The sequence below is a fragment of the Fukomys damarensis genome, unplaced genomic scaffold (genome assembly GCF_012274545.1).
Source record: "Fukomys damarensis isolate Sample0158 unplaced genomic scaffold, DMR_v1.0_HiC HiC_scaffold_32, whole genome shotgun sequence".
Classification (NCBI taxonomy): domain Eukaryota; kingdom Metazoa; phylum Chordata; class Mammalia; order Rodentia; family Bathyergidae; genus Fukomys; species Fukomys damarensis.
The window spans coordinates 31,549,578-31,577,100 of record NW_022900944.1 but is presented as its reverse complement, the minus strand read 5'-3'; the positions used below and the strand labels follow the sequence as shown (position 1 = coordinate 31,577,100).

Sequence of the window (27,523 nt, the reverse complement as noted above, 5' to 3'; positions counted from 1 at the left end):
TTCTAACACAAAAGACACCTGATGGTTCTTTTTCTCTCGCATAGTTTCAAATGACACTGGGGATAAGTGTTCAGTGTTTTTTTTTTTCCCCCCTTTTTGACATTTTCACTCTAATGTTTCTGTGGGATATGATGCTCAGGACTAAGTGCCAACAATTTGTGTAGGCAGAAGGAAAAAATTACTCACTGGGCGTAGAATAACAGAGAAATAAAAAGGACGATACAATATAATCAGAATAAGACTTTTCTTAATCTTGGGGAGTAAATACTACCACACTGGTGTCGATGGCACTGAGAGCTCTCCATGGACAGGAGGGAGGTGGCTGCAAAGGTGTCCGGTGCTAGCTCCACAAACTAGGCTCTGTGGCAGCTTCTGAGACACTCTGTATTAAATACTGACCCGTGTCATGTGCCATTGGTGAGGAGGGAGACAGAGTGCTTTTCCCAAAGGGCGACGATCTCCCCAGGTGATGACTCTTCTCAGGGGGCAGGAGTGCTTTCCCAGAATAACCTTTCTGCTCTTTATTCAGCTGTTGCAGCAGATACTCATTAGTTACCACCAGGGATCTGAGGCCCAGGGGGAAAAAGACAGGCGTGAAATCACAAAACCAAAGTAGATGCCTTTCAGGTTTGAAAGGTTTGCTAAAGATAAATGCAAAATGAAATAATGTCCTCCAACAGAATTGTCCAATGTACGAGTTATTTTAAAAGCAGACCTAAGTGTCTTTATTACAATTGTTTGATCGCATTCCAGCCTGACTGAAGCAATAACACATTTCACATTTTAAAGAGTGGCCATTCTGTAGGTTTCAAAGCACTTTTGTGATGAGGTAAGTAGAAGCACTCAAACTCTGGCCTCTCATTTCTACCCCCAAATCATAACTTCTAGTCTATGCTGCTCTCTACAACTCATGATGCTAGCCATGAGTTCCTGCTTTACACAAAGCCTCTCAAACTCCTCTGCCACCCCAACTGAAAATCTACCAGAAACTACACTTCCACGTCCCTTCTTGGATTCTACATTACTATGCAATGTTAAAAGCCATCCAAATACTGACAAAGAATGATGTATACATGATGCTGTTCATTATAGTCCTAGTTTGTTTGCTTTTATTTAGTGCTGGGGATTGAACCCAGGGCCTTGCAAAAGCTAAGCACATGCTGTTCCACTGAGCCACATCTTCAGCTATTATAGTACTATTTTTTACAGCCAAATACTGTTAACCTAAATGTCCATAGACATTACTACAGGATTAATTTAACAATAAAATCACACAATGCACACAATGGAGTACTATGCAGCTATAAAAAGGAATGGGAATGAACTCTTTAGACCACAGTGAATTGATTTCCAAGATAGTGTTAAAGCAATGTTATCCTTTTATATAATAAAGGGGGTATACAATAGCTACAACAGAAGGCTAGTAGGATGGAAGGAAAGAACAGAAGAGAGGAAAAGGGAGCCAGATTTTTCTGAACTATATTTGACTTTGGGACAGTGCAAATATTTTATATAAACAAGATGAAATAAAAATCATAAACTCACTAAGAATCAAGAGCAAAATGAAACAAATGAACCAATATACTGAGTTAACTGTTTCATAATACACGGAAGAATTTTTTTTGTTTTGCGAGATAGGGTCTCACTGTGTAGTTCAGGCTGGCCTTGAACTCACTATGTAGTCCAGGTTGACCTTGAACTGCTGGTGATCCTCCTGCCTCAGCCTCCCAAGGGCTGAGATTACAGACATGCACCAGCATGTCCAGCAGAAGAATTGTTTTGAGTTCATTTAAAATGTAATATTTGACTCTACATCCCTGAATAGAGAGATAGCTTAATGTTCTCAGAGTGTGGCATCCAGGCCAACAGCAGCAGCACCTGAGAATGTACTAGAAATGCAGACCTTCAGTTCCCAAGCCACACTGCTGAGTCAGAGATTGGTGGGGGTGGTGGGAAGTCTAGCAATCTATATTTTCACAAATCTTTCAGGTAATTTGGATACAAACCCAAGTTTGCAAACCATCCATTCATGCTATTTTGTTTACTTATGTAATGCTTGAAATAATTGTAACAAAAATTTAAAAATAATAAAAGCCACCTACCTAGTAGAGATCTGGGTCTAATCCTCTGAAGATGAAGCTGTTCCGGTGAAAATTAGTGGTGCAGGTTGGGGCTGATGGAAGGTTTGGGGGTGAGGAGCTTATATTTATTGTCATTGGCAATCCCAGTAGAGGTAGATTGGCAAATCAAAACCTCAAGGGCCTCCCTAGAATTGTTAATAGCCGGGAGGTCCCGCTCCCCATATTTTTCTGCTTTCGTCCTCAGAGTACTCTTCTGTGAAGAGCTTGATGCTACTGAGCACCTTAGAAGAGCCCACATACTTTGGATTCTTTCCCTATCACTCTCTGCTGAGAACTCTTGGTGCATCTTCTGTGATCAATAGCAGGCAGGCATTTTCCAGAGGAGCTAGGTGGCTGATTTTAGGGGTAGATAGTGACCAGAGTTAGCTGGCCCAAATAAAGGTCTTCTTAGACCCAGTGAGAAACTTAACTATTGAGGTATTGCAACCCATGAATGCCAGCAAAGATGTTTAGTCTGTGGTATATGAAAGCAGTTGTGGGAGCAGTATTTGATCCCTGAGCTAACTGGCCAGGTACAGGAGGGTCTACATATCCTGCAGTTAATTTGCAAAGGCTAGAGGTATATCAACTTTCCCAGCGAAGCAAAGGAGAGATAAAGCAAAGCAATTTTCTATTCAAGAAAGCCACTAGTCAGACCCTCTCCTACCTCTGACTTTCATGAAGAAGGGCAACGGTCTCCTCCAGCTTTTTCAGCTGGGCAAGCTCCTGGTTCAGGCAAGCCACCTGCATGGTCAGCTGTTGGTTTTTGTGTAGAAGATCATCTAGAAAGGGCACAGGAGCCAGAGTTAGAAGGGAGCAGGATTACAAGCTACTTGTCCGTGAGCACAGTTTAAGCACAGTCTTCAGATGGCGCCTTGAGAATTGAGGGCCCATGGCACTTGTGCTACATCCCATTCTCCATTCCCTTCCTTGAAGACAAGAGTTATAGTGGCAAGAATGTGGGGTTTGGCCACAGATCTGAGTTGAAATTCAATCATTTACCATCACATATGTCAGTCCATCTTTCTGAATCTTACTAGGGCTAATAATCCTGCACCACAGCGCCATCATGAGGAGTCAGTGAGACACCTGTTCTCACTTAACACAGGCAGGCAACAGGTATTAGGGCTCCTGTATTCTCCATTTCGGCTTGTGAATCTATGCCCTTTGCATCCCATATATTTTGTGAAAATACCTTTGCGAAAACACCCACATACTTTGTGAAAATTGCATCAAGCACAGAGTAATAACTCAATGAGGGCTTGTAGAGACTGAGTTTGTGGTCAAGACACTCATATCTACCTTCCCAAGTATGCTCCCACAGCCTGAAATATTGATGTAGGTAAAAGCACAGGAACTCTGGTCCTAAGGGAGATGGTCTTCTACAATAATGTGTGTGTGTGTGTGTGTGTGTGTGTGTGTGTGTGTGTGTGTTACTGGGAATTGAACGCAAGGTTTCATACATGCTAGGCAAGTTCTGTACCACTGAGCCACATCTCAGCCCTGGAATAATGCTTCTTAAGCATTAATATGCTTAAAAATCTCCTGAGGATCTTGTCAAAAAAGCAGTAGGTTTGATCAGAGGCCCAATATTTTACCTGTTTTAACAAGCTTTCAGGTGATGCTAATGCAGAAAGAGCTGCAACAGTCATACTTGTTATGGCTAATTGAAAGTGAGGATCTTGTGCACAAACCCTTATTTTCTGAGTAAAATGTAGACAGCTGTTTTTTTGTTTTGTTTTATTGGTACTAGGGATTGAACTCAGAACCTGAGCTTGCAAGGCAAGCAGCGGAAACACTAAGCTAAATCCCTGGCCCTATAGTGCTGTTTGTTTTTTTTTTTTGTGTTGGACAGGGGATTGAACTTGGGAACTTGTGCTTATGAGGCAGGTGGCAGAACCACTGAGCTAAATCCCTGGCCCAACTGCTGTTTTTTGATTATTCAAAACTGAGATTTAACAGTGGAAATTCAATACTTCCAAATCAAGTTTTTCATAGCAATCTAAATCCCTGCAATAATTTGCTCAGGAGAGCTGACCTAGAGATTTAAAAATGCAAGGCAGACTTATCTAAAATATGGCCTATGCCAATAATAATATAGCATAAATCAAGATTTAATTGGGTGTGGCAGTGCACACCTGTAATCCTAGCACTTGGGAGGTTGAGGCAGGAGGATTGCCACTGAGTTTGAGGCTAACCTGGGCTACATAGTGTGTTCAAGGCCACTGTGAACTACAGTGAGACCGTGTCTCAAAAAAAGGGGGGGGACTTAAATGATATATTATTTTTTCCACTTACACAATGGCAAAAATTTTTAAAATAATGTTTGCAAAGATGGAGTGAAAAGGGCATCCAAGCGCACTGCTGATGTGAGTGTAAATTGAAACTGCCTTTCTTGGGAGTGATTTGGGTATGTGTAACAAAAGTCTCAAAAATGTCCACATCCCTTGACCCACTAATTATACTTCCAGGAATATTTCCTATGAAAACATCCTGAAATGTACATACAAATTTAAGTGTGTAGATATTAATAGTAGCATTATTTATCGCAGTACAACTATTAGGACTTGGCTTAGTAGGGAAGAAAGATGATTTCAAAGAAGCATTTTCATTTTAGGGTCACTTTTCCCACTTTAGGTCTTTCTTTCAAATGTTCATAAATTCTTTAGTATTACTTATATTCTCTGTATATTATTGTATTTATAATAACCATTATTATAAATAATAGGAGCTTTATTTATAATATCAAACACTGGATACAAATATACAGTAGACTAGAGAGATAAACATGGTATATTCATGTGATATTGTAGGACTTGCCTAAGCCATTAACTTAGCAACATTAGGGTGTAGAAACCAGATGCCGGGTTGGAGAGTGAGGGAAACCAATTACATAAGAGTATGAGGGGGCCAGGGATTTAGCTCAGCAGTTCGATGGCCTGCCTTGCAAGCACAAGGACCCAAGTTCAATCCCTGGTACCAAAAAAAAAAAAAGAGTATGAGGAAACTTTCTCAGAAAGAAACAGAAATGTTTTGTATTTTGTTGTATATAAATTATTTCTCATAATTTAAAATTTTGAGTTAATCATGTTTGTATAGATATGTTGGAATAAAATATGCCAAAACCCTAATAGTATTATTGCTAGGTTTTAGGGTTATATTTAGCTTATATTTTTCTTTTGTTTTTTTTTTTGAGACAGAGTCTCACTATGTAGTTGAGACTGACCTGGAACTCACTATGTAGTCCAGGCTGGTCTCGAACTCACAGTGATCCTCCTGCCTCAGCCTCCCAAGTGCTGGGATTACAGGCGTGCACCACCACGCCCAGATGCTTATATTTTTCAAACTTCCTATAGAGGATATATTCTACTGTTATAATCACAAAAAGCAGGCATCATTCTCAAAAATAATGGCAAGCTGGGCATGGTGACGCACAACTATAGTACCAGCATTTGGAAGGCTGAGGCAGGAGGCTTGCTGTGGATTTAAGGGCAGCCTGTGTTAGTTACATAATGAGTTTAAGGCCAGCCTGAACTATGCAATGAAACCCTATCGCAAAAAGCCAAACCAAACCAACAGAACAAAAATAATGGCAATAATAACATTTGCATGTCTTTGCTAACAAAGACTTTCATCTGGTAACTCAAGACACCTGCATTACTTCTCTGAGGCAAGATGACTGTTTCCATTAATTCTCAGGAAAAGTAATGACCAAGTAAGCCAAAGGCAGCCATGGTTGGTGAAGCTTATTAAACAGGTCACACATAGACAGTTGTCTTGGGAAGTCCCACACTTCGCTTTCCCACACTTACCATAAGTATGGGACTGGTGTCCACTCATAATTGAGGTAGCCGCACCTTCCTCCAACTGCTGAACTTTTTCTGACAAAATGAGGTTTTCCTCCAGCACTCTGACCAGTTTTTGCTTCAAACTTTCCTTTAGATCAGAAAACAAAGCATCAGTACATGAAGAATCTAAAATCCCTAAAAGTCCATATATAGGACAAAGGAACCTTTCCTCTCTAGTTGGTGATAAACTGAATGAAGATCAGAATCTGTGTGACATTCTCACTAAACTTTTGTTTGTGTTTTTGGTACTGGGGAATCGTCCTTGCACTTGCAAGGCAGGTGGCAGCACCACTGAGCTAAAGCCCCAGCCCTACTAAACTTTTAATTTATTGGTAAAACTGCTCAAGACAAATTTATCACACGAAGTCATGACATTTCCTGTGGGTTATTCATGACTTGTGCTGAGCATTTGCAGTCATGTATAGTATCTAGTTTCTACAACTCAGCGTCTGAAAAATCCTCCAGTGTTAATTGAAGAGAGAAAAGCCTGGGACTGAGCTCCTTCTCTTCCAGAGCCAGAAGCCTGATGCTCTAGCATGGCCCTGCTTCCATGCTCTCAACGCCACCAGAAAGGAGGAAGACGGACATAGAGACTTTTGCTTTCCTTCTTTAGGGCCACACCATAACCACACCCTAACCTCCAAGAACATGACCCTAAATATTTTCACTCTAGGACTGTTTTTTTTCCTTTCTCCTCCTCCTCCTTCTCCACTTCTCTTCTTCCTCCTCCTCCTTCCTCCTCATCTTCTTCTTCCCATTTCACATCTCTCTTTAGAATTTTTAGATTAGGACTAAGATGAGGGAATCATCTCTGCAGAACCTCCAAACTTTCCATGTCCTGGAAAGTTTTGTGGACCTGATCTGTCCGGCCTGACTTTTCCATATTTTGGCTCTGGAATGTCTAGGTATTCATGGTGATGATGATCTTCAGAGCCCAGAGCTGTTTAGTTCTGCTTCTCTGTCTCTTTTGAGTAGAGGAAGAAGAATAAGAAAGATGAGGGAGCCGTACCATGTCATTAGGGATGGGCTGTTCAGCCTCCTTTAGGTCACTCTCCCTCCTGTGGAAAGCTTTTGGGGTGTCCTCAGGATGTGAGCGACACCACTGCTGAAGAGGAGCAGGGACAACCAAAGACAGAAGCAAATCTCGTGCAGGACCTGCCAAAAATTCAGATTGGGCACACAGGCCAATTTTAAACACTAAAACACAGACTTCCTCATCAGAAACTACCAGCTAATTATGTCTTTATTAAGTGGGTATAAGAGGTGCTTATGAGGGATGAGAAATTATATCCCACACCCTCTGCAGAATAGCAGTAGCCTCTCCTAAGAATGTTAGTCCCAAGTCACTGTTAAGTGGCTCCAGGGGCTAATTTCCTACAGGATGGGAGCAATAGGTGAAAATGGGGAGGAAAATAACTGAGCTGTAATATTGTCTTCTCTTTGTCCCTTTAGTGTCTTCTGTTTTGCTTTGTTTGTTCATTTTTGGTACTAGTGATTGAATTTAAGGTCTCTTCCATTTTTTTTACAAAAACTTTTTTCCAGTTCAAACAAGTTTCTAGTTTTTACTTAAACTTTTACAAACAAGTAAAAGTTCCTTAAATTCTTCTTCCATTAAAAACAATAAACACATGTAACTGACATTTGAAAAACTGCTTTTCCCCATGTTTCTAAAAAGTTCTCCCTAAAGAGTCCAGGTCATACATTTTTTTTGAGTTTTTCAAATCATAGAATTTCAAGAGTTATCTCAGAACTGTGATGATCAAACCTAATATCTGTTGCATTCATTACTGGCACTTTCCCAAGGATCATAAAATCTTTTTCTAATTATCAGCAGAATTTTGGCCCAGACCCCTTGTGTTTGTGAGGCAGGCACTGGAACCACTGAACTAAATCCCTGGGCCTGCAGGATTATTCTTACTCTTCTCTCTCTCTCTCTCTCTGTACTGAGGATTGAACTCAGGACCTTGCACTTGCAAGGAAGGTGGCAGCACTACTGAGCTAAATCCCCAGGACAGGATTATTCTTTTATTGTGTTCATTTTATATCTTACCAAAGACTACAGACTACAGACACACACACACACACACACACACACACACACACACACACACACATTGCAGGAGTAAACAAAACAATTTGTGCAAAAATAGGGAAGATAAATGTGAGAAAAATGCAGATTTGTGAACTATGGTGTTTCTGAGAAGTTTTTGGTAAGTGATAGAAAAACAATTTTCCTTGCAAGTTAAAGGGGACTCTGTGCTGTTAGAGTACAGAGCTGAAGCAAGGTCTGGCTCTCCTGCAGGAACTGAGAATGTACTCACTCACCGAGGAACTTCTTGTTGAGGAGCAGGGAGCCAGAGCCACTCCAGTGCTTATCCACAAGCTCCAGGAGCTGTCTGAGGACAGTGGCCACATGGGGGGTTCTGGCAGAGATTGGGGGACTGTGGTTTCCTGGCAAACCATGCAAACTGCCCAGGTCACTACAGAGAGGCTCAAGAAAAACAAAAACAAAAACAAAAACCCAACCATTTGTTATTCTTACACAATCCAGTTGTCATTCTTACACAATAAAGGACATAAGAATCCAGACATTTAAAGCATTCATATTTTTTTAAGAAGAAAAAGGAAAGATGATTTCATCTTTCAATTAGGATGTGAAAAGCATATTATTTATGCCCAAGGCAAATGTGTAAGATATTCAAGGATAATTTTAAAGGCAACATTATCTTTTACCACAATTTTTTGCAGGGATTTTAATACATTAAAAAACTGTGCTGTTTGACACCTGTATCTATGGTTCAGTATATTACATAATGTAGAAAGATCAAACTGCAGAATATTTTAAAAATACTATATGCACAAAGTAAAATTGGAAGTAATTTAATAAGAAATCATAGCTCAAAATAAGCTATTATATTAATATATGACATTCTAAATGTAATGCTAAATGTTATTGTTGGACTCAGTACTAAACTTATTGCTTATTTAGGAAGAATCATATATTTGTATATATATAGACAAGATATACATGTATAGATAGATCTGTATAGTAAAATTAACAATTATTTTTATTCATTCTGACCTGACATTTATGTAATTGTGAATTTTATTATACAAATCTATCTACCAATCTTCTCTATAAAGTCTCTTGAATCTTCAAGAGAGGTGATATAAATTAAAAACAACCAAATTATTTCTTAATCTCTAGTCTTTTTGATGAAAAACCTGTGGAAAATTAATTAGCTAATTAAACAGAAAACCAAAGGCAATGGCATTCATGATTTGAGTTACATAGGTGGCCTCTGATTGTTGAGAAAAGCATTACAAATGGGATGAACATTTACTCAATAGAACGGCACCTAGCATTGGTCATGTGTCTTGAATACCGTGTAAGAAGTGAACATACGAGGAGGTAAGTGATGGGGTCCTTTAAAAGCAGTTAATCTGTGGGCATGGTGGTGCAGGTCTGTAATCTAGCACTCTGGACAACTGAAGCAAGTGGATCATAAATTCAGCCCTCCCAGAGCAACATAGGGACTTAGTGATATACTCCAATATTCTGTCACAGAAAGAAAGAAAAGAAAGCCAGCCAGCCTGGAGATAAAGGTCAGTGCAGGGCCAGGGATTTAGCTCAGTGGTTCTACTGCCTGCCTCACAAGCACAAGGTCCCAAGTTCAATTCCAGGTACCAAAAAAAAAAAAAAAAAAAAAATGTCAATGCAAAGTTCTAGGTCCAATCCCCAGTACCACAAAAAGTTAACATCTCACTGGGGAGGAAAATCACAGAAAGTCTGGTCATATCACAGTGTGACTTTATAGGAATTTGTCAAAAATGAGTATTGACGGCCGGGCATAGTGGCACACATCTGTAATCCCAGCACGCAGGAGGCTGAGGCAGGAGGACTGCTGTGAGTTCGAGACAAACCTGGGCTACATAGTGAGTACCAGGTCAGTCTCAGCTACATAGTGAGACCTGTCTCACAAAACAAAACAAAAAAACAAAACAAAACAAAAAAGAGTATTACTGTCATGAGCTTTTCGTGGGTTTTAATTATGTGTGAATATCATGGAGAAACTTGGAAACATATATGAGGTGGAGATAATTTTATGAATTTTGAGATAATTTTGTTATTTTTCATAGGTCTTCTAATTTTCATAATTTTCAGCAAATTATGGCTTATTATTTTGGAGAGATTATATATGCATTCTAAAAAATCTAAAATAGGATTTAATTTTGACCAAATATTTTCACAGATATATCTGTAATTTGTATCTCAGAAGTTGGCTGGTCAAAGTTAAATAATCTTCTTCTCTTTTTTTTTTAAAGACAAGGTCTCACTATGTGGGGACCCTCCTGCCTCAGCCTTCTCAGTGCTGGGATTACAGGCAGGCACCATCACTCCTGGCCAAAAATTACATTTTTAAATCACAAATGCATGTATGGTTTAATTTTGTGCATTATAGGATTTTAAAAATAATTTTTCATTTTTTTCCAGTACTGGGGATCCAGCCCAGGACCTTGTGTTTGTGAGGCAGGCTAAGTGCCACTGAGCTAAATCTCTGGCCCTAATTTTTCAAATTTCTCTTTTTAGAAAAATTTTGACATATGTTTCAGAGATTAGTATGTGTCTTTTATATTTATACTTAGGGCTTGGAGGCATATATAACTCAGTGGTATAGTGTACGTCTACTGTGCACAAGGTCCTGGGTCCCATCCTTAATACAAAAAAAAAGTCTTTATATTTATATTCAATAGCTCTTTCAAAGCTTTCCTTATAAAGAAAATAATATATAACAGGAAGAAAGAAATAGGAGTTAAGATACTCCAGAAAAGTGCATTGAGATTTTAACAATATAACATAATACAGAGGTAAAAATTTCCTAGAATATCTTAGTAATAGGACCTCCTAAATATCATAAGTATTCCCGTTAATACATCAACCCACAGTTAGTGTTTTTGTCTGATAAAATTGGCATTTGTGGCTGAGAATGGACCAAAAGCTAAAGAAAATATTACAAGACTGCCCCCTTTGGTGCACAAAAATTATAACTACTTTCTCCAAAGTTCTGAAAACTAAATAAGAAATATTTAAAGAGTTAAAAACAAAAAACAAAACAACAAAAACCCAAATAAAACACATCTCACCCCCCCAAAAAAAACAGTAACAACAACAACAAAACAATTCCTGGAAACTTAGCCCAATGTGCAAAATGATCTCCGAAAACCTAAAAACATAACTGGCTAGAAATAACTCTTTTTGACTAAAATATCTTGCTTCCTTATAGGGCAGTGGCGGTGAACCTATGGCATATGGGCCACAGTGGGCTGTCTGTATCATTGAAAGCTCTAAAAGGTTTGCTATCACTGTTATAGGGCAGTACATGATCAACTGATTCATATGACAAAGGATCACAGGTCCAGAGGAAGACGGTACCCTGAGAGCTATGGTTCCTCTAAGGAGAAGGCTTCATGACAGTGGTAAGATCTGGGGAAAAATTAACAAACAAGAGAGGAGAGTAGAAGGCATTCTCTGTAAGAAATGTTTGCAAAATCAGGGGCAAAATTCATGAGTAAGAACTCATTGATAATGACGTTTTACTGTGTAAAAGCCATCACACTATAATTTTGTAAAAATGAGATATTTTGTATATGTGGGAATGGTTCTTGAATTTTCCATTTAGCCTCTGAACCACTTTCAATTAAAAACTCCTTAGAAAATCTAATTAATTTCTCTGCTGCTAAAAAAATTAGAATTTGAACTTCTAAACAAAAAATTATCTTCTTGCTGCTACTCCAGAAAAAAAAATTAGACACATTTGAATTTCTAGACAGAAAAGCAAAGCAATGCTTTTATAAGAGCTATTTTAGGAAAGTTATTTGTGGCTGAAAAAACTGTAAACATGATGAGATTCTAAACATTGATCATAAGAGATTAATCTTCAGCCAACCCTGAGCTGCCTGCAATTTTTGTGTTCCTTCCTGCTGATAAACTCTTGTGGACCACCTCCAATCAAGGTACTTGCCCACTATGTTTATCCTCTGGAAGTAGCACAGGAACAATCCCCCTGTGGTAGAAACAGGAACAACCCCAATGTGACAGAAATGAGAAAGTGGTGGCAAAACCCCATTCCAGTCTTGAACCTGATGTTTTTCTTGCAAACACACAAACATGCCAAGACTTGCCTCGCTGCCTGTACCATCTCGGAAACCATGCTTTAGATTCCGATTGGCCAGGATATTGTCCTTCCGCTTGAATCCTCTCCTTGATGGGCTTAATGACCTCTTGGTCAGAATCTCTCTGTCTTCTGAGGTCCCAGGAGGCAACCGCAATGTCCGCAGAGAGTTTCCCAGGACAGAGTTGTTTGGTAAAGAACCATGTGCTGGTGTTAAATCACCAAGGCTGCTGGATAACTGTTGCTCTACATTGGCCAGCAGAGCAGGGTCACTATTGAAATGGGTTGTGCCATGCAGATCTGTGGAGGAAATAGGCTGGGAGATAATCCTGCCCTTCAACACCCTTATATCTCACTTCATCAATACATAGTCTGGAGTCCAAGTAATAACTACTCCCGACCGAGCATATACCCTCGACTCTATGGACACTTTCTTTCTCTCTCTCCCGCTGCTTGATAAAAACCTCAACTCTGATTAAATCCAGCTTCCCATATGCTCCAGGCCTATGCCAGCAGCGGAGCATGGCTAGACAACAATGTGCATCTGTTTGGACCTTCTGCACTTTAATTCATCGCCAATATCTTATCTGGTCCCTTAGTTACTGCCCAGTCATCTCATATTTCTTGGATCAACTTACTCTTTTATTCTCTCAGAGGATTATTTAAAATCTTTTTTCTTCTCAATCTCCAACACGATCCCTTTCCCTCTTTTTTGCCCAGGTGCTGACCTCTTATTTCATTGAGAAAACAGAGTCAGTCAGAGAAAATGTCCACTGCTAAATCTACCAGCTCATTTGTATTTGTACGCATAAGTTCTATATGATTTGTTATCACAGATGAACTGTTTATGCCTCACATAAGTAAGGCTAACTCCTCCACTGGTGGACCAGACTCCATTTTTTCTTGACTACCTCTTTCTCTTCTGCATCATCAATTCTCCCTCTGCTTATCACTCCCACCAGGCTCTCAGGACCTAATGTCCCCTCAAACTACTGTTCTATTTTTCTGTTCCTCTTTACTGAAAAACCCCTCAAAGAGGTTGGCTGCATATATTCAAAGGCCTTTATTGCCTAACTTCCAAGTTTTTCTTGAACTCACCCCAGTGATGCTTTTATTTCCAAGCATCCCCTGAAACTGTTTGCTAATGTCTTCTGTGTTGTCAAATATTCTCAGTGCAGCTCACTCCCTTGATCATAGGCATCTCTGACTCAGCACTGTCACTCTGTCCTTCCTCAAACACATTCTGCATTTGGCTTCCGGGATAGCACTCCCTCTTGCCTTTTTTCCTCCTACCTGCTTCTTTCTCACTCTCCATGATAATTTCTCTTTATCTTCTAACTGTTGGGTAGCTTATGATTAGTCCTCTGATCTCTTTCCTATCTATACTCACTCCTTAGGTGAAGTCTCATTCAGTCTCAGCAGTTTTTTTTTTTTTTTGGTACTAGGGATTGAACTCAGGTCCTTGTGCTTGCGAGGCAGGTGGTGGAACCACTGAGCTAAATCCCCGGCCCTAGCAATTTTGTTTTGAAACTAAGGGATTATGCATGCTAAGCAAGCTACATCCCTTGCCTTTTCATTTATTTTAAAATTTTGAAACAAGGTCTCACTAAGTTTCCCAGACTGGCCTTGAACTTGTGATCCTCCTGCCTCAGCTTCCCATGTAGCTGGGATTATAGGTGTGCACCATTGTGCTCAGCCAGCCTTTCAGTTTTAATGCCATCCTTACTCTTATAATTCCCATATTAGTACTCTCTCTCTCTCTCTTTTGGGGGGGTACTGAGGATCGAACTCAGGTCCTTGTCCTTGTGAGGCAGGTGGTGGCACCACTGAGTTAAATCCCCAGTCCATATTAGTATTTCTAGCCAAATCTTCTTCCCTGAACTCTGGACTAATATATCCAATTACCAAGTTGGCAACTCTGGAAAGTTTTAATAGGTATTTCAAACTTAAGATGTCCAAAATAAAACTTCGTAAGTAAACTGAATAAATATTTATCTTAAAACTTGTTTTTCATGTTCCCACTCTTTTCCATCTTAGTAAATAACTCCATTCTTAAATTATTAAAAAACTTAGAATGATTTTCTTCTTCTCATATCCATCCTTGGTCCATAAAGCAAATCATAGGTTATTACCATCAGAACATATTACAAAATCTGACTACTTCTCGTCACCTCCACAGTTCTCTCTTTAGCCTAAGCCATCACCAACTCTTAATTGGGTGCTAACCTCTTGAGTGAGTTTTTAAATGTTCTCTTGTCCCCTTGACATCCAGCATCTGAGTAATTTTTAAGTGAGATTATGTCACTCCAATGTTACAAATCCTGCAACTACTACTGACCTCACCAGTGTAGAAGTTTGCCCATCTCTCTGACTTAAGGCATGTAATTAATTCACTTACTTGTCTACAATCACATAGGGTTCCCTTGTCATTTTTCGAATGTGCTAAGCATGGTCCACCCTAGGAACCTTGCTCTTTACTATTCCCGCTATTTAGAAAGTTGTCCTCCATAGCTGCATAATTTATACTCTCACTTCACTCAGGTCTCTCCTTTTGTGATGCCTCATCAGAGAAGCCTTTCCTACCATTCAGTCTAACATATCCCCTGCTCTTTATTATTCCTTCTACACTTGCAGCACTTGCCATAACGTGACACATGTTTACATGATATTTATTATCTGCCTTATTAGAATGTAGGCTCCATGAAATTAGGGACTTTAAAAACTATAATTAAAATATATATATATGGAACTTTGCTATTTTATTTGCAGAGCTAGAGTAGTATCTGGCACATAGTAGGTGTTCAGTGAGTTTTATTCAATAAATCACTAGAGAGCAGTCTCTGCCACTTACACTGAAACTAGCTTCTTCTGAAAATTATTCAGAATAGTAGTGACTGTGGCCAAAGAAGACCAGAAATATGTCCTAGGATGCCACTTAACTAAAATAATATGTAGTAGTGAAGCTCACATTTCTATAATTTTTTTCTAATATATCTGTCACATTGAACTCATATCCTATACATTTCTGAAAGTTCCATGGGCCACTGGTGACCCTGAAATAGAATTAAATAAATGAAAAAGCAATTCAAGAAATGCTATTTTCAAAATTTCCAGTTATGTCTTCTATTTACATGCTTGTGAAAAAAAGAAAACAAACCTATAAACTAACAGGAAGTTATTACCTGAGCTAAGTTTTAAAAGCCTTCCAGTACTGGAGTCAGAGTTTGACAGAGAAGTCAGTAAGTCTCCACAGGAATGGGATGTAGTGGCCTTTATGTCATTTAAAGGCTTTGTGCTATATTCTTGGTAGTCCTTGTTTCTCTGAGGTCTTTTGCCAAGATTTCCATGAAGGGATAGGATTTGAGAATAATGACTATTGTAATTTTCCAAACTGATGCCAGAAGGTAACTGACAGGGATGGATCTGGTTGGAATCACCTACGTCCAGGCGTTTACCCAATGAGGCATCATGGGTAAGATGATAAGTATCGAGCTTTGGTATCAAGTCTTTTTCTGGAGAAGAACCTGAAATCTTATTATCCAAAAAAGATACTCGGTACCCATCTCTCGTCATCTTCTCTGGGGATCGGACTGTGGACTGACGAGGCGAATAGAGTCTGAATTCTGCTCACAATCAATGGAAAAGAACAAAACATAATGAGAATTGTTCTTAGTCTAGTTGGGTACCCAGAGAAGTTTCTTAGGAAGAGGTGTTTTATAATTTTCATAAATGGTAGCTTAAAGTGATGAGGGACTTCCATATGGATGATAACAACGTAACTTGAAATACTGTGTAAACAGTAAAAAAAAAAAAACCTGTAACATTCTGAACACAAATTTTGTATCAACTGAACCTCCTAAAAATTTCATCCTAAAACTGAAGAATGAGTTTTCTAGATAATAATTTCATGTCAAAAAGATGGTGTTCCTCCACATGACAATAGTTATGCTTTTATGTATTTAATCTATAGACAATTGTTGGCCTATGATTTCATAGACTCTTTGCAATAAAGTTAAACCAATGTCCACTCCCATACTCCACCCTGAGACTCTATCTAGGTTCTCTCACTGGGAACAACTACCCTAAGACAGTTAAATGATAGGAAATATAAACCCTACAAAAATCCGTGGTCTAGTGCTAGCCCAGATACAAAGCATTTCTCTTAGATAGCTGTATCTGCCATCTCCAAAAAGCTACATAGTGGGGCAGGCAGAACAGCCAATAAAAATTAAAGGCTTTGTGTTCCTTAGTGCTTTAAGTGCTTCACATACTTGAAGGGCTTCCTTAGGAAACAAAACACACTATACCTAGTCACAATAACCCTTCCAACTCTAACGTTCTTAAGGACTTATAAGAACATCAATGTCAATGTGTACAATGAGGGAAAGGTTATAGAACAGTATCTTTAGGCAACAAAAAGAACCATAAGGCAAGAGACTTCTATTTTAAGTAATGACAAATTAGATAATTCAAACTATCCTCCTGCTGAATACATAAAAGAGGTAGGATGAATCATTCTCTTAAAAGCACCAAAGAACTAAAAAGATAGGAATTTCTAGGCCAATTTCTAGAAAACAATAAGAAGTCCTATATATTGTCTATCACAGAAAACCCTTTTACCTGAAGGCTTTTTAGGGTGAGACAAAAGAACAAGTCCAAAGTCCACCAAAGGTGAGGGGTTTGAGATTCTCCTTGCCACACACACAAACACACACACACACACACACACACACACACAGGGAATATCTCATTAAAGGTAAACTATAAATAAACTAACCCTTGCAAAGAATGGTCATCCAGGGTTGCATTATCTGTGTAGTCAGAAAACCTCAAACCTTAAAATGGGATTAAGGTGATCCCAGACTGATAGTGTTCTAGGCACCTGACAGAAGCAAATGAAACTTTGTTCTGGAAAAAACATACTCACTTAAGATTAATAGTTGTTAGTTCAAACAGCTGTTCAAATATAATAACAAATAGCCAAAAGACAGACAAAAAGGAAACAAGGCGATATGAGTAAAAATCATTAGAGGGGGAGGAAGAACCATTAGAGGGGAAAAGATGCACAAAAATATTAGATACTATAGATAAGACATTATAGTTTGTAAGACAGGTATGCTTAAATATAAAGCAAGCCTGAACTGTTCTCCTTAGAAAAAGTGAACTACAGAATCTGAAAAAGAGCCAAATCAAACATAGACTGAGAAAAAAAAAATTGAAATTAAAAACTCAACAGACAGGTTTAACAGCAGATTAGATACAGATAAGGACATTAATTAATTGAAAGGTGGGTCAGAAGGAATTATCCAGAATGTAGATCCGACAAAAAAGAAAAAATTATGAATGAATAAGAGAAAAAGAGGACAAAATGAATATTTCTGACATGTATTTATTTAATTAAAAGTTCCACAAGGATAAGAGAGAAAGGGTAGGACACAAACAGTATTTGAAGTATTTTCCAGAATTAATGGGATATAAATCAAAGATTTCAGAAGTATAAGAAATACCAAACAGGGTAAATAAAAATAAATCTCCACATTGCAGTGAAACTGCAGAAAACCAAAGACAAATGGAAAATCCTAAAAGTAGTCAGAAGAAAAAAAGAAAGATTATCTACAGGAGTGAGACTTCAGGCTGACTTTTCAAAAGTAACCACAAAAGATAGACCACAGTGGAATAACTTCAGTATTATGAAAGAATAAAACTCCAGCCTAAAAATCTATACCCAACAAAAATACCCTACATGAGGAAGGGGGAAGGAAGAGGAGGAGAGGAGGTTGAAAATGATCAAATATGTTACACACATGTACCAAACACAAACATACCTATTATGTATTGCAAATATACACTAATTAAAAACAATAATAAAGAGAAAAAATACACTTCAAGAATAATGATGGAGGGGCTGGGGATTTAGCTCAGTGATTCGGTGGCCTGCCTTGCAAGCACAAGGACCCGAGTCCAATCCCCAGTACTGGAACAAAAAAAAAAAATGATGGAATAAAGGCATTTCAAATAAAAATTGAGTTTATCACTAACAGGCCTAAACTAAAGGATATTCTAAAGATAGAGTAAATTTATCTCAGAAGGAAAGTCTGGGATAAAAAAGAGATGAAGAGAAAACAAAGTGGTAAATACATGGATATGTTTAAATGGATATTGACTCTATAAAAATATCTTGTGGGTTTTTAAAATAGATAAATAAAAGCCATAGGAATAATATATGTCAGGAGAGATAACTGGAGAAAAGTACTCTAAGACCTTTAACCTACCCAAAAGAAGACTTAAGATATTGATTTATTTTAAAATTGCATAAGGACCCATATTGTCATTTTGAAAATAATACTAAAATTATAGAAAGTAGGTTAGAGAAAGCATAAATTAACAAACTGGTAGAAGGAAAAAAAAAGAATGAATAGGAAAATAACAAATCCTGAAGAAGGCAAAGAAAAAGGAATACAGACTAGTCAGCTAATACAAAAAGAACAGAATTCTATTCAAGCAGACTAGCCTTCCACATCTCTACTCATCCAAGGTAGCCCCTCAGAAAAGCAGAAAGATTAGTTGATCAAGGCTGGGACATCATCTCTCAAAACTCACTGCATCCAGATTTCCATGATAGCGTGGGAGAAAATACTCAGAAAAAATATTTACCATTTTCCTGGTGGCTGTCACTTGGCATCTCCTTTCTTGTCATTTCCTGTATCTAAAAAACAGTTTGAAAATTTAACTAGAAGGGCAGACAAGGGCATTCAGACACGAACTCACTAGGCTGAGGCTGCATAGTACTTTCCTATCAGCAAGGATGTCCATTCCTGCAAGGCAGGGAAATCAACCTTCAAAGGAAAGGTCCAAGTTTAATTTTTTTGTTTTGATTTTTTTTGGTACAGGGGAATGAACTCAGGACCTTGCACTTGCAAAGCAGGTGGCTTTTTTTTTTTGAGACAAGTTCTTACTATGTAGTCCAGGCTGGCCTTAAACTCCCAGTGATCTTCCTAGTGCTGGGATTACAGGTGTGCACCACCATGCCCAGCTAAAGCTTATTTTAAAACAGTCATAGCATTAGAAGATTCCAGAGTTGCTCTGAAGCAGGCAGAGACTTCTTGAAAATATAAAATATATTAGAAGGTAAAGGGAATATCAAACAGCAAAATACTATACCAAATTTTCTTATCTATAGATAGCGCAGCATAGAGATTAGATGAAACCATTTTTTCTAACTTAATTTTTCTATTTAAAGGACTCCCACATTTTACCACATTTATTTTACCTTCTGATAAAAGAAATAATATGTATTTTATTAGGCTAGAAATTAACGAGCATAAGTGGGCAAGGACAAAAGTAAAATGAGAATCATCCAAGGTTTGTTTTCTAAAAACGATTAAAATATGTTAGGTGCATGTACAAATCTGCCGAAATGAAACCCATTAATCTGTATAGTCAACATACACTAATGTGAGAAGAAAAAGTATCTTGAAGTGTTCAGTGTCATTTTGGGGCAGAGAAAGAGGTCCCATTTCTTTATTTGTTACACTAAAAGGATTACAGCAAGCTATTTAATTTCCTTTTTTTTTCATCAAGAAGTAATTGCAGAGGTTTTTCTTTTGTGTTTTTGTTTTCAGAACCTTTTTCTTTTTATATACGAAGTACTATATAACTTTAACAATAGGTTGGAGTATTCTTTGTCTTCATTTCCTTAAATCAACAGCAAGATTTTAAAAAATGGTGACGGAGGGCTGGGGATTTAGCTCAATGGTTCCCGCTGCCTGCTTCGAAAGCACAAGGTCCTGAGTTTGATCCCTGGTACCAAAAAAAAAAAAAAAAGAAAAAAAAGAAAGAAAGAAATGGTAAAGGAGAAAGTTTCTACATTACCCAAGTAGAATTTCCAAAATGAAGGAAGCAGTTAAATACTAAACTGTCTTTTTAAAATGAGAATGTTCTCGCAAGCGCAAGGACCCAGGTTTGATCCCCAGTACCAAAACAAACAAACAAACAAACAAATAAATAAATAAATAAAATGATGTGGGGAAAATGAAACTCTCACCTAACAATAGTATGCAGAAAACTAGAAGTGGTTAACAAGGAACTAATCTATCAATTTAATGAAGCCACATTCCAGCTCAAAGTGCATGTGAATACCTTTTGACCTTAGGAATCGTAAAATATTATGGTGTCTAAACATTCTCTTGTGATGTCTTTCTGCAGATGTTGCTTGTGTATCTACACAAGATAATGTGCTGATAATGTATATATAAAGAACCAGGTTTGCCTCAATTAGAGCAGACAGTCTTTTGTCTCCACTCTGCCTAGAGTGTCTTTCCTTTTCAATCCTCACTCTCTCCTTCAGGTACTGTTCGACTAGTAGGGGCTGGTCCCCCACAAATGAGGAAGTATTCTATATTCAAACTGAAAAGAAATCTTACTTTTTACTAGTACAACCCTGATCATTGAAATTGTGCATTAAATAGAGACTGCTTATTTTCTCTCTCCCTTTGGCTATTTTCCACAATTTCATTGTTCATATTTTATAAAAGAAAAGGCAAAAGGAAAGGTTGAACATAAAGTTCTGCTCTTTGAATCATAGTCACTCACACTATAAATCTTATAAAATTGATTCTTCCGCCAATTTTTTTACTACATTTTTGTTCATCTTAATTTTTTCCAAATCTTGTATGATCTCTACCCTCCCATTACCCATCACTCCTGTGTCATCTTTGTTCTTCTTTTTTTATTCCTGTTATCCTGAAGAAGCAGCTTTGAGAAAACCACCCTTTAAATGGAAGACTCTGTAACTAACAGGTAGAAAGAAGTAAGAAAAATCTAAGAGGTACAGGAAGAGGAGATTGGGTAGAAAGGATAAATTTTATAGCCTGCACAACATCATAACTGTTATATCTCTGTTTGGCTATTAAAATCTTGGCATAAAATGTGCTAACGTTACATGTAGAAATATATGGCATATGTTAACAGGTTAGTGAAAAGTGGGAAAAGGAGACTGAAATTAATAGAGAAGGTACTCTGCATCCTGTCTTCCATTTTCCTTTTAGAGGGTCTAAACTGCCTTTGTCTAACAAACCCTCTTAGACCTTCATAAATAATTGAGAGTCTACTGAATTATTAGTATTAATCACTGACTAGTCAGCAGATCAGCAGGAGAGTGAACACCTTACCTGTGTCCCCAGGGGGAATGTGTCTGATTTCTGACCTGGTTTACAATTGTCCTGGGCTGCGGAAGTACTGGTTAGGGAATCCTTTATTTCCCGGTTAGAGAAGGGAATAAAAAGTCCTTTGTTTGAGGCTGTGTTAAAAGAAAAGACATACAATGAAGCTCTGAACAGACTTCAAAGGCAGCACATCTCATAGAAAGATACTGGAGGGGAAGTCACAAGATTGAAGGCCGGTTCTGGTGTCATCCCTTGGAAACCAGGTGAACTTGGGCAAATTGTGTCACCTCTCTGAACCTCACTTCACTTCTGAAATGGTGATAATAAAAACATACACTGCCTATCTTCCATAAGGTTGAAGTGAGTTAAAACAAGACAACAAATATGAAATGGCTTCATAAATTATGAAGTGTGTGGGTGTGGTTGCACAAGCCTGTAATCCTAGCATTTGGAAGGCAGAGGCAGGAGGATCACCTTGAGTTTGAGACCAGCCTGGGCTACGTAGTCAATTAAAGACCAAGTTCCAACTACATAGACCCTGTCTCACCCCCACCCCCCAAAAAACCCCAAACAAAACAAATTATGGAGTGCTCCATGGATAATGGGAAGACAAACAGTAGTATTTATTCTAAGTGTATAACTAATGAATTCCAATATCAGTTCAATAATCTTCTGCTATAGCCGGAGATGCTGGGAATAGACCTCTGGCATTACACATCTCTAAGGCTCTGATCAGTAGTCTGCATTGATTTACCATTTCAAATCTGGCTCTTTATTCCTTGATTTCCTCATTTGTAAAAACAAAATACTAATCAGGACGTAGTCATAGAGAAGAATATGAATCCAGTATTTTTTGCCTATAGTTAGAGAAAAAGCTTTAAAAATAAAAAGGAAAACCAAAACTCCATCCAAGTCATGGCCACCCTGGAAACTGATATCAAGAAGAACCAGTTAGGAATTCTACTAGGTAGTAACAACACTTGTACAAAAGTTTGTGCACCGTCTATTAATACTTTTAGTTAGAGAATCCTGGATCTGGGGTTTTCTAGGGGCACTTGGATAAAACTAAGTGCTTTGCAATTGCTTAGGGAAATTCTTTCTAGCACTATTGTGCAAGAATTAAGATAGTTTCAAAACCTTGGACCTTCCTTCAAACAATGTGTTCTGCTAATTTCCATCCCATCCACTGCCTCTGGCAATAAAAGTTACAAAGAGTCAGTGAGAATGAGAACGTGGGTCGGACCAGCCCCTTGGTCAATGAGGCTCTGTGATGCTTTGTTTTCTTTCCTTTCTTCTTTTCTTTTCTTTTCTTTTGTACTGAAGATTAAACCAATGGCCTTGTGTCAAGCACTCTACCACTGAGCTACATCTGCAGCCCTCCTTTCTTTTTATCGCTTCTTGGCCTTTTGGCCAAGTGTAGTACACCTACAGCCCTTTTTATTTGATTGTTTTTCTTTCTGTTTTTGTGGGCTTTTTTGTTTTTGTTTTTTCTTAACCAGGGATCAAACTCAGGACTTTGCGCTTGCCAGGCAGGCCCTGTGTTGCTGAGCTACTTTCCTAGCCCCCTTTTTATTTGATTTTGAGACACAGTCTTGCTAAATTGTCCAGGCTGGTATCAAACTTGTGATCCTCCTGTCTCAGCCTCTTGAATGGGTGGTATTATAGGCACACACCACAATACCAGTGTAGATGATCTCTATTTCTGAGTTGCCCTTTGGGGTTGGAATGTTCTATGTAAAATACAAGAAACTCTTCCACCATTGGAATGATAGATCTACTTTTCTTGAAATAAGCTTTCAAATTTTATGTTCTCTGTTTTCTATCATAGTGGTACGGCAGAAAAACAAAAGGAAGCAGAAACTACTGGTTGTAACCTCATTCCTGGTAGAAAAGGTGACAGTCAGTAAGCTATCTTTTGGGCTCGGGCTTCTCCCACTGTTACTCTGCAAAACAAGAACTTGCAGTATCCAAGTCCACACTCTGCCCTGCTTTCCTTCCTCATTTCCAGACTCAGGTTCTTTTTCCTTCCTGCAGGTCTACTTCCTGGTTCAAGCAAATCTGCCACAGTCTGAGTTCTTCGCTAAGTGCTACCATACCTACTCTGGGGTTACAGCTGTCACCTGAACCTGGACAGCCTTAAGTCAAAATGTCTTAACTCCCATCTTTTTTTGATGGCTAGAACCCAAAGAGTACTCCACAGAGGCACAAATATGCAGTCAGTATTTTCAAGGTCAAACTCATGGTCTTCCGAGACTCCATCTTGGCACTGACATTCCTTCTTGCCCGATCCCTCAAGACAGAAACTTACTCTTGGGCTCTCGCTCATCTGATTATCTCAGGTAGTCACTCTTTTTTGGGGGGGAGCTTGATTTTAACTGAGGTATAATTGATATACCATTACTTTTACTGTTACACAGAATAGGATTCAGTAGTTCTTAGTAGATTCAAAAGTTGTGCAACCATCATTATCTCACTCCAGAACATTTCATCACCCCCCAAAAAAATCCCATAGCTGTCACTGCTGATGCTCCCCTTCTAGCCATCCCCTAGCAACCACCACTATTCTTTTTATCTCTATGAATTTGCCAATTCTAGATATTTATTTATTTAGGTACCCAGGATTGAACCTAGGACCTTGTGCTTGTGAGGCAGGCGGCGTCTAGATATTTAATATAAACATCCCTTTTTTTTTGTTACCGGGGATCAAACTCAGGTCCTTGCACTTGCAAGGCAGGGGACGGAACCACTGAGCTAAATCCTTGGCCTGTCTAGATATTTAATATAAATGGAATCATACACATATGGCCTTTTTGTCTGGCTTCTTTCACTTAATATTATGCTTTCAAAATATACTTTGTAGCATGTATCAGAACACTATTCCTTTTCATAGCTGAATAATATTCCTTACATGGCTATACTACATTTTGTGTTTTCATTCATTAGTCAATAGACCTTTTGGCTGCTATAAAAAATGCTGCTTTCATTCCTGTATAAGTGTTTGTGTAGATATGTTTCTATTTCCTTGGGTATATATGTTGAGGTGGATTTGTGGGGCTAAATGGTGATTCTAAGTTTAATAAAGCACTCTGCCACTCAGCCACATCTCCAGCCCTATGTTTAGGTTTTTGAGAAACTGCCAAACTGTTTTCCAAAGCAGCAGCATTACAATTTTACTTTCCTATAACAATGTACAGGAGCTCCAATTTCTCCACATTCTTATTTTCATTTATTATCTATCCTTGTTTCATTTCATTTCATTTTATTTTGGTGCTAGGGATCAAACTCAGGGCCCCACATGTGCAAATTCCCTATGATGAGTGTTATCATTATGTATGCCTAAAATGTGCCAATAAATGTTTTGCTATATTAAAAAAAAAAACCACGTAAGGGCCTCTTGCATGCTTGACATCTGCTCTACCACTAACCTACACTCCCAGCCTTATCTGTTCTTTTGATTCTAGACAACCTACTGTGTTGTGAAGTGGTAACTTACTTTGGTTTTGATTTGCATTTCCCTGTGTCATTTCATTTTGTGTGCCCGTTAGTCAGTTTCATATCTTCTTTGGAGAAATGCCTATTCAAATCCCTTTCCCATTTATGTATGTATGTATGTATTTCCTAGGAGTTGAACCTAGACAGCATTAAGCTACATCTTCAGTCTTATGTATTTATTTAAGATATGATCTCACTAAACTGCCCAGGTTTGCCTTGAACTTGAGATCCTTCTGCTACAGCCTCCTGAGTAGATGAGATTACAAGTGTGCACCACCACTCACTGTTTTCCTATATTTTAATTAAATGTTTTTTTGTTATTGCGTTGCAAGAGTTCTTTGTATAAAATGAATATAGAAAAAAATAAAATGAATACAGATCTTTGTCAAATTTATAATTTGCAAATATTTTTTCCCATTTTGTGGGTTCTTTCCACTTTTTTGAGGCACAAAAGTTAATTTTTTTTTTTTTAAAAAGGATCTCATTTTATAGTCCAAGCATCCAAGGCAGTCTTGAGATTGCTATGTAGCCCAGGCTGGCCTTGGACTTGCAAACCTCTTGCCTTAGCCTTCCCAAGTGCTGGAATTACACACATATGCCACTACACCAGGCTAAAATTTTTAGATTTTATGAAGTCTAATTTATCTATTGTTTCTTTAGTTGCTTGTGTTTCTGGTGTTATATCTAGGATAGGGATTGTTAGTAAAAAGAGCCAAAACCCAGGATCAGATCAGGACCATAACAAGCCTTTATTATGGAGAGGATCTGACCCTCTGTTTCCGAACAAAGAGGAGAAAGCAACATGGTAGAGCAAACAGCTTCTTTTAGAGGAATGGAGTGGGGTTAGCCTGAGCTGGGGTAGAGTTGAGTAAGGCAGTATTAAGGAATTGGAGGAGCCTGTGACATCACTAGGAGGGGCTTGTGACATCACTAGTTGCTAGGAGGTAGCAAGTATCAGGTTACCTTTCTTGGCGGGGGTGGGGGGGAGAGGCATGTTGGGAAGAAGAACCTGTCCTTTGGTGGGAGAAGCCATATTTTAACATGGAGGCCGCTATTTCATGTGGCAGCCATTTAAAGTGCAGAGCATATGGGAAGGAAACTGCTATTTTATGTAGCAGCCAACTTAAGGCAAGGGAAATCCAACAGGGATCACGCCTGAAAATCTCATAATTTGCTTGCCACCATTATGACTAAGTATGTTATGTACCACATTCAAGAAAAATAAGCAGTTTGCATTCTTAAATTTTTTCATGTCTTATACTTAAGTTTATTTTCTTTTTATTCAAACATAAAATATGTCCAGCATTTAATTGCAAAGGCAAATGTAATTATGACATTTTTTGGCCAGCCCAGGTTTATATTCCCACATAATCAAGACGATAGGACCACACTGGCTTCAAAATTCTGATACCGGGGGGCAAAGAACTAGTAGCTCACTACTTCAACTATCAGTAATTGCAGCAAAGTGAAGGCAGAGATCCTGCAATCCACAGGAGGTAGAAACAGAGAAAAGCACTGCCCAGATCCCCATCAGTGCCCAGCCAGAGGAAGGCCCTTCAGCTGTCTGCTCTTCAAAGTCTGTCAGCTTCGGAGGACAACCTCCTGATGTCACACCCTTTCAAGGGGCATTTACTTAACACTGACCAAGCTAGGAAGGGTAGGACAGTCCAGGCATTTCACCCTGGTAATTCTTATTCCAGAGTTCTTCTCTGTGCTCAACCCCTTTCTTCCCCTCCTTCTCAGTGTTGATCTTTAACAAATATGTCCCAGATTCCACTGAGATAAAATTTTAAGAGCAGAAAAAACTTGTTACAAAATAAATGGTCTTGAAAATTTTCCTTTATCTCCAATAAAAACGGAATCCCCAACTTTTCAAATATTAATTTGTAATAACTATTATAGATATGATAATCATGAAAGGAAAGGAGTATGTTCCCTCACCATGAACAGACTACTGTGAACAGCAGCAACCTTAATAATCTTGTGTTTTTTCCCTTTACCATCAGCTGCATCTTTTATTTATTTTTTTTTCTTCATTGAATTTATTGGTACATTTTAGGTGTACAGTATAGTTACATTCATTATTGGGATCTTGTACCTTTACATGACAGGTCTTGGTTCTCATTTTTTCCCCTTGTGCCTGCCCTCTGCATCTTTTATTAAGAAATTTAACTTTTTTCATATTGAAGCCATATTCTTAAGTGAAATAAATAAGACACACGTGTAAATACCGAATAGTTTTTCTGATGTGAAAAACTAAAAGGGTAAATAAGATCCAAACTGTATAACTGACAATAGGAAATAGGAAGAAAAGGGCTAAATGTGTAGGGGAAGTGGGAAGGGTAGGGGAAAGGAAATAAGAGAAAAGAAAAAATATGAGAAGAGGAAAAAATGGAAACAAAGTCTTTGTAAATAGGGGAGGGGAAAGGGGGTGAAGGGAGAGCAGGGGTATGGGGAAAAAATGAGAACCAAGATCTGTCATGTAAAGGTACAAGATCCCAATGATAAATGTAACTGTAATGTACACTTAAAAAGTACTGATAGCTGGGGATTTAGCTCAGTAGTTCTGCCACCTGCCTCGCAAGTGCAAGGACCCGAGTTCGATACCCAGTAACAACAACAACAAAAAATTGGCCAGAGGTGGTGGCACATGCCTGTAATCCCAGCACTCAGGAGGCTGAGGCAGGAGGATCGCTGTGAGTTTGAGACCAGCCTGCTACCTAGTA

At 38.4% G+C, this 27,523-nt stretch overlaps 1 protein-coding gene across 5 annotated transcripts in view; it reads right to left on the bottom strand.

Moving 5' to 3' along the window:
* Positions 1–27,523, bottom strand: part of Lrrc36 (leucine rich repeat containing 36) — a 42,360-nt gene that overhangs the window by 7,407 nt on the left and 7,430 nt on the right. For 2 of the 5 annotated variants that reach the window (XM_033757854.1, XM_033757853.1), the window contains exons 3-11: positions 21,312–21,439; positions 18,796–18,847; positions 15,324–15,764; positions 12,152–12,441; positions 8,294–8,459; positions 6,978–7,123; positions 5,933–6,056; positions 2,788–2,902; positions 400–566 (exon numbers count right to left, since the gene is read on the bottom strand). In XM_033757854.1, coding sequence (XP_033613745.1) covers positions 400–566; positions 2,788–2,902; positions 5,933–6,056; positions 6,978–7,123; positions 8,294–8,459; positions 12,152–12,441; positions 15,324–15,764; positions 18,796–18,847; positions 21,312–21,439 — 1,629 coding nt within the window. Of the gene's footprint in view, positions 1–257; positions 567–1,921; positions 2,174–2,787; positions 2,903–5,932; positions 6,057–6,977; positions 7,124–8,293; positions 8,460–12,151; positions 12,442–15,323; positions 15,765–18,795; positions 18,848–21,311; positions 21,440–27,523 lie in introns of those variants that run through there. The other 3 variants (XM_010612232.2, XM_010612233.2, XM_010612234.3) reach the window with 3 other exon arrangements.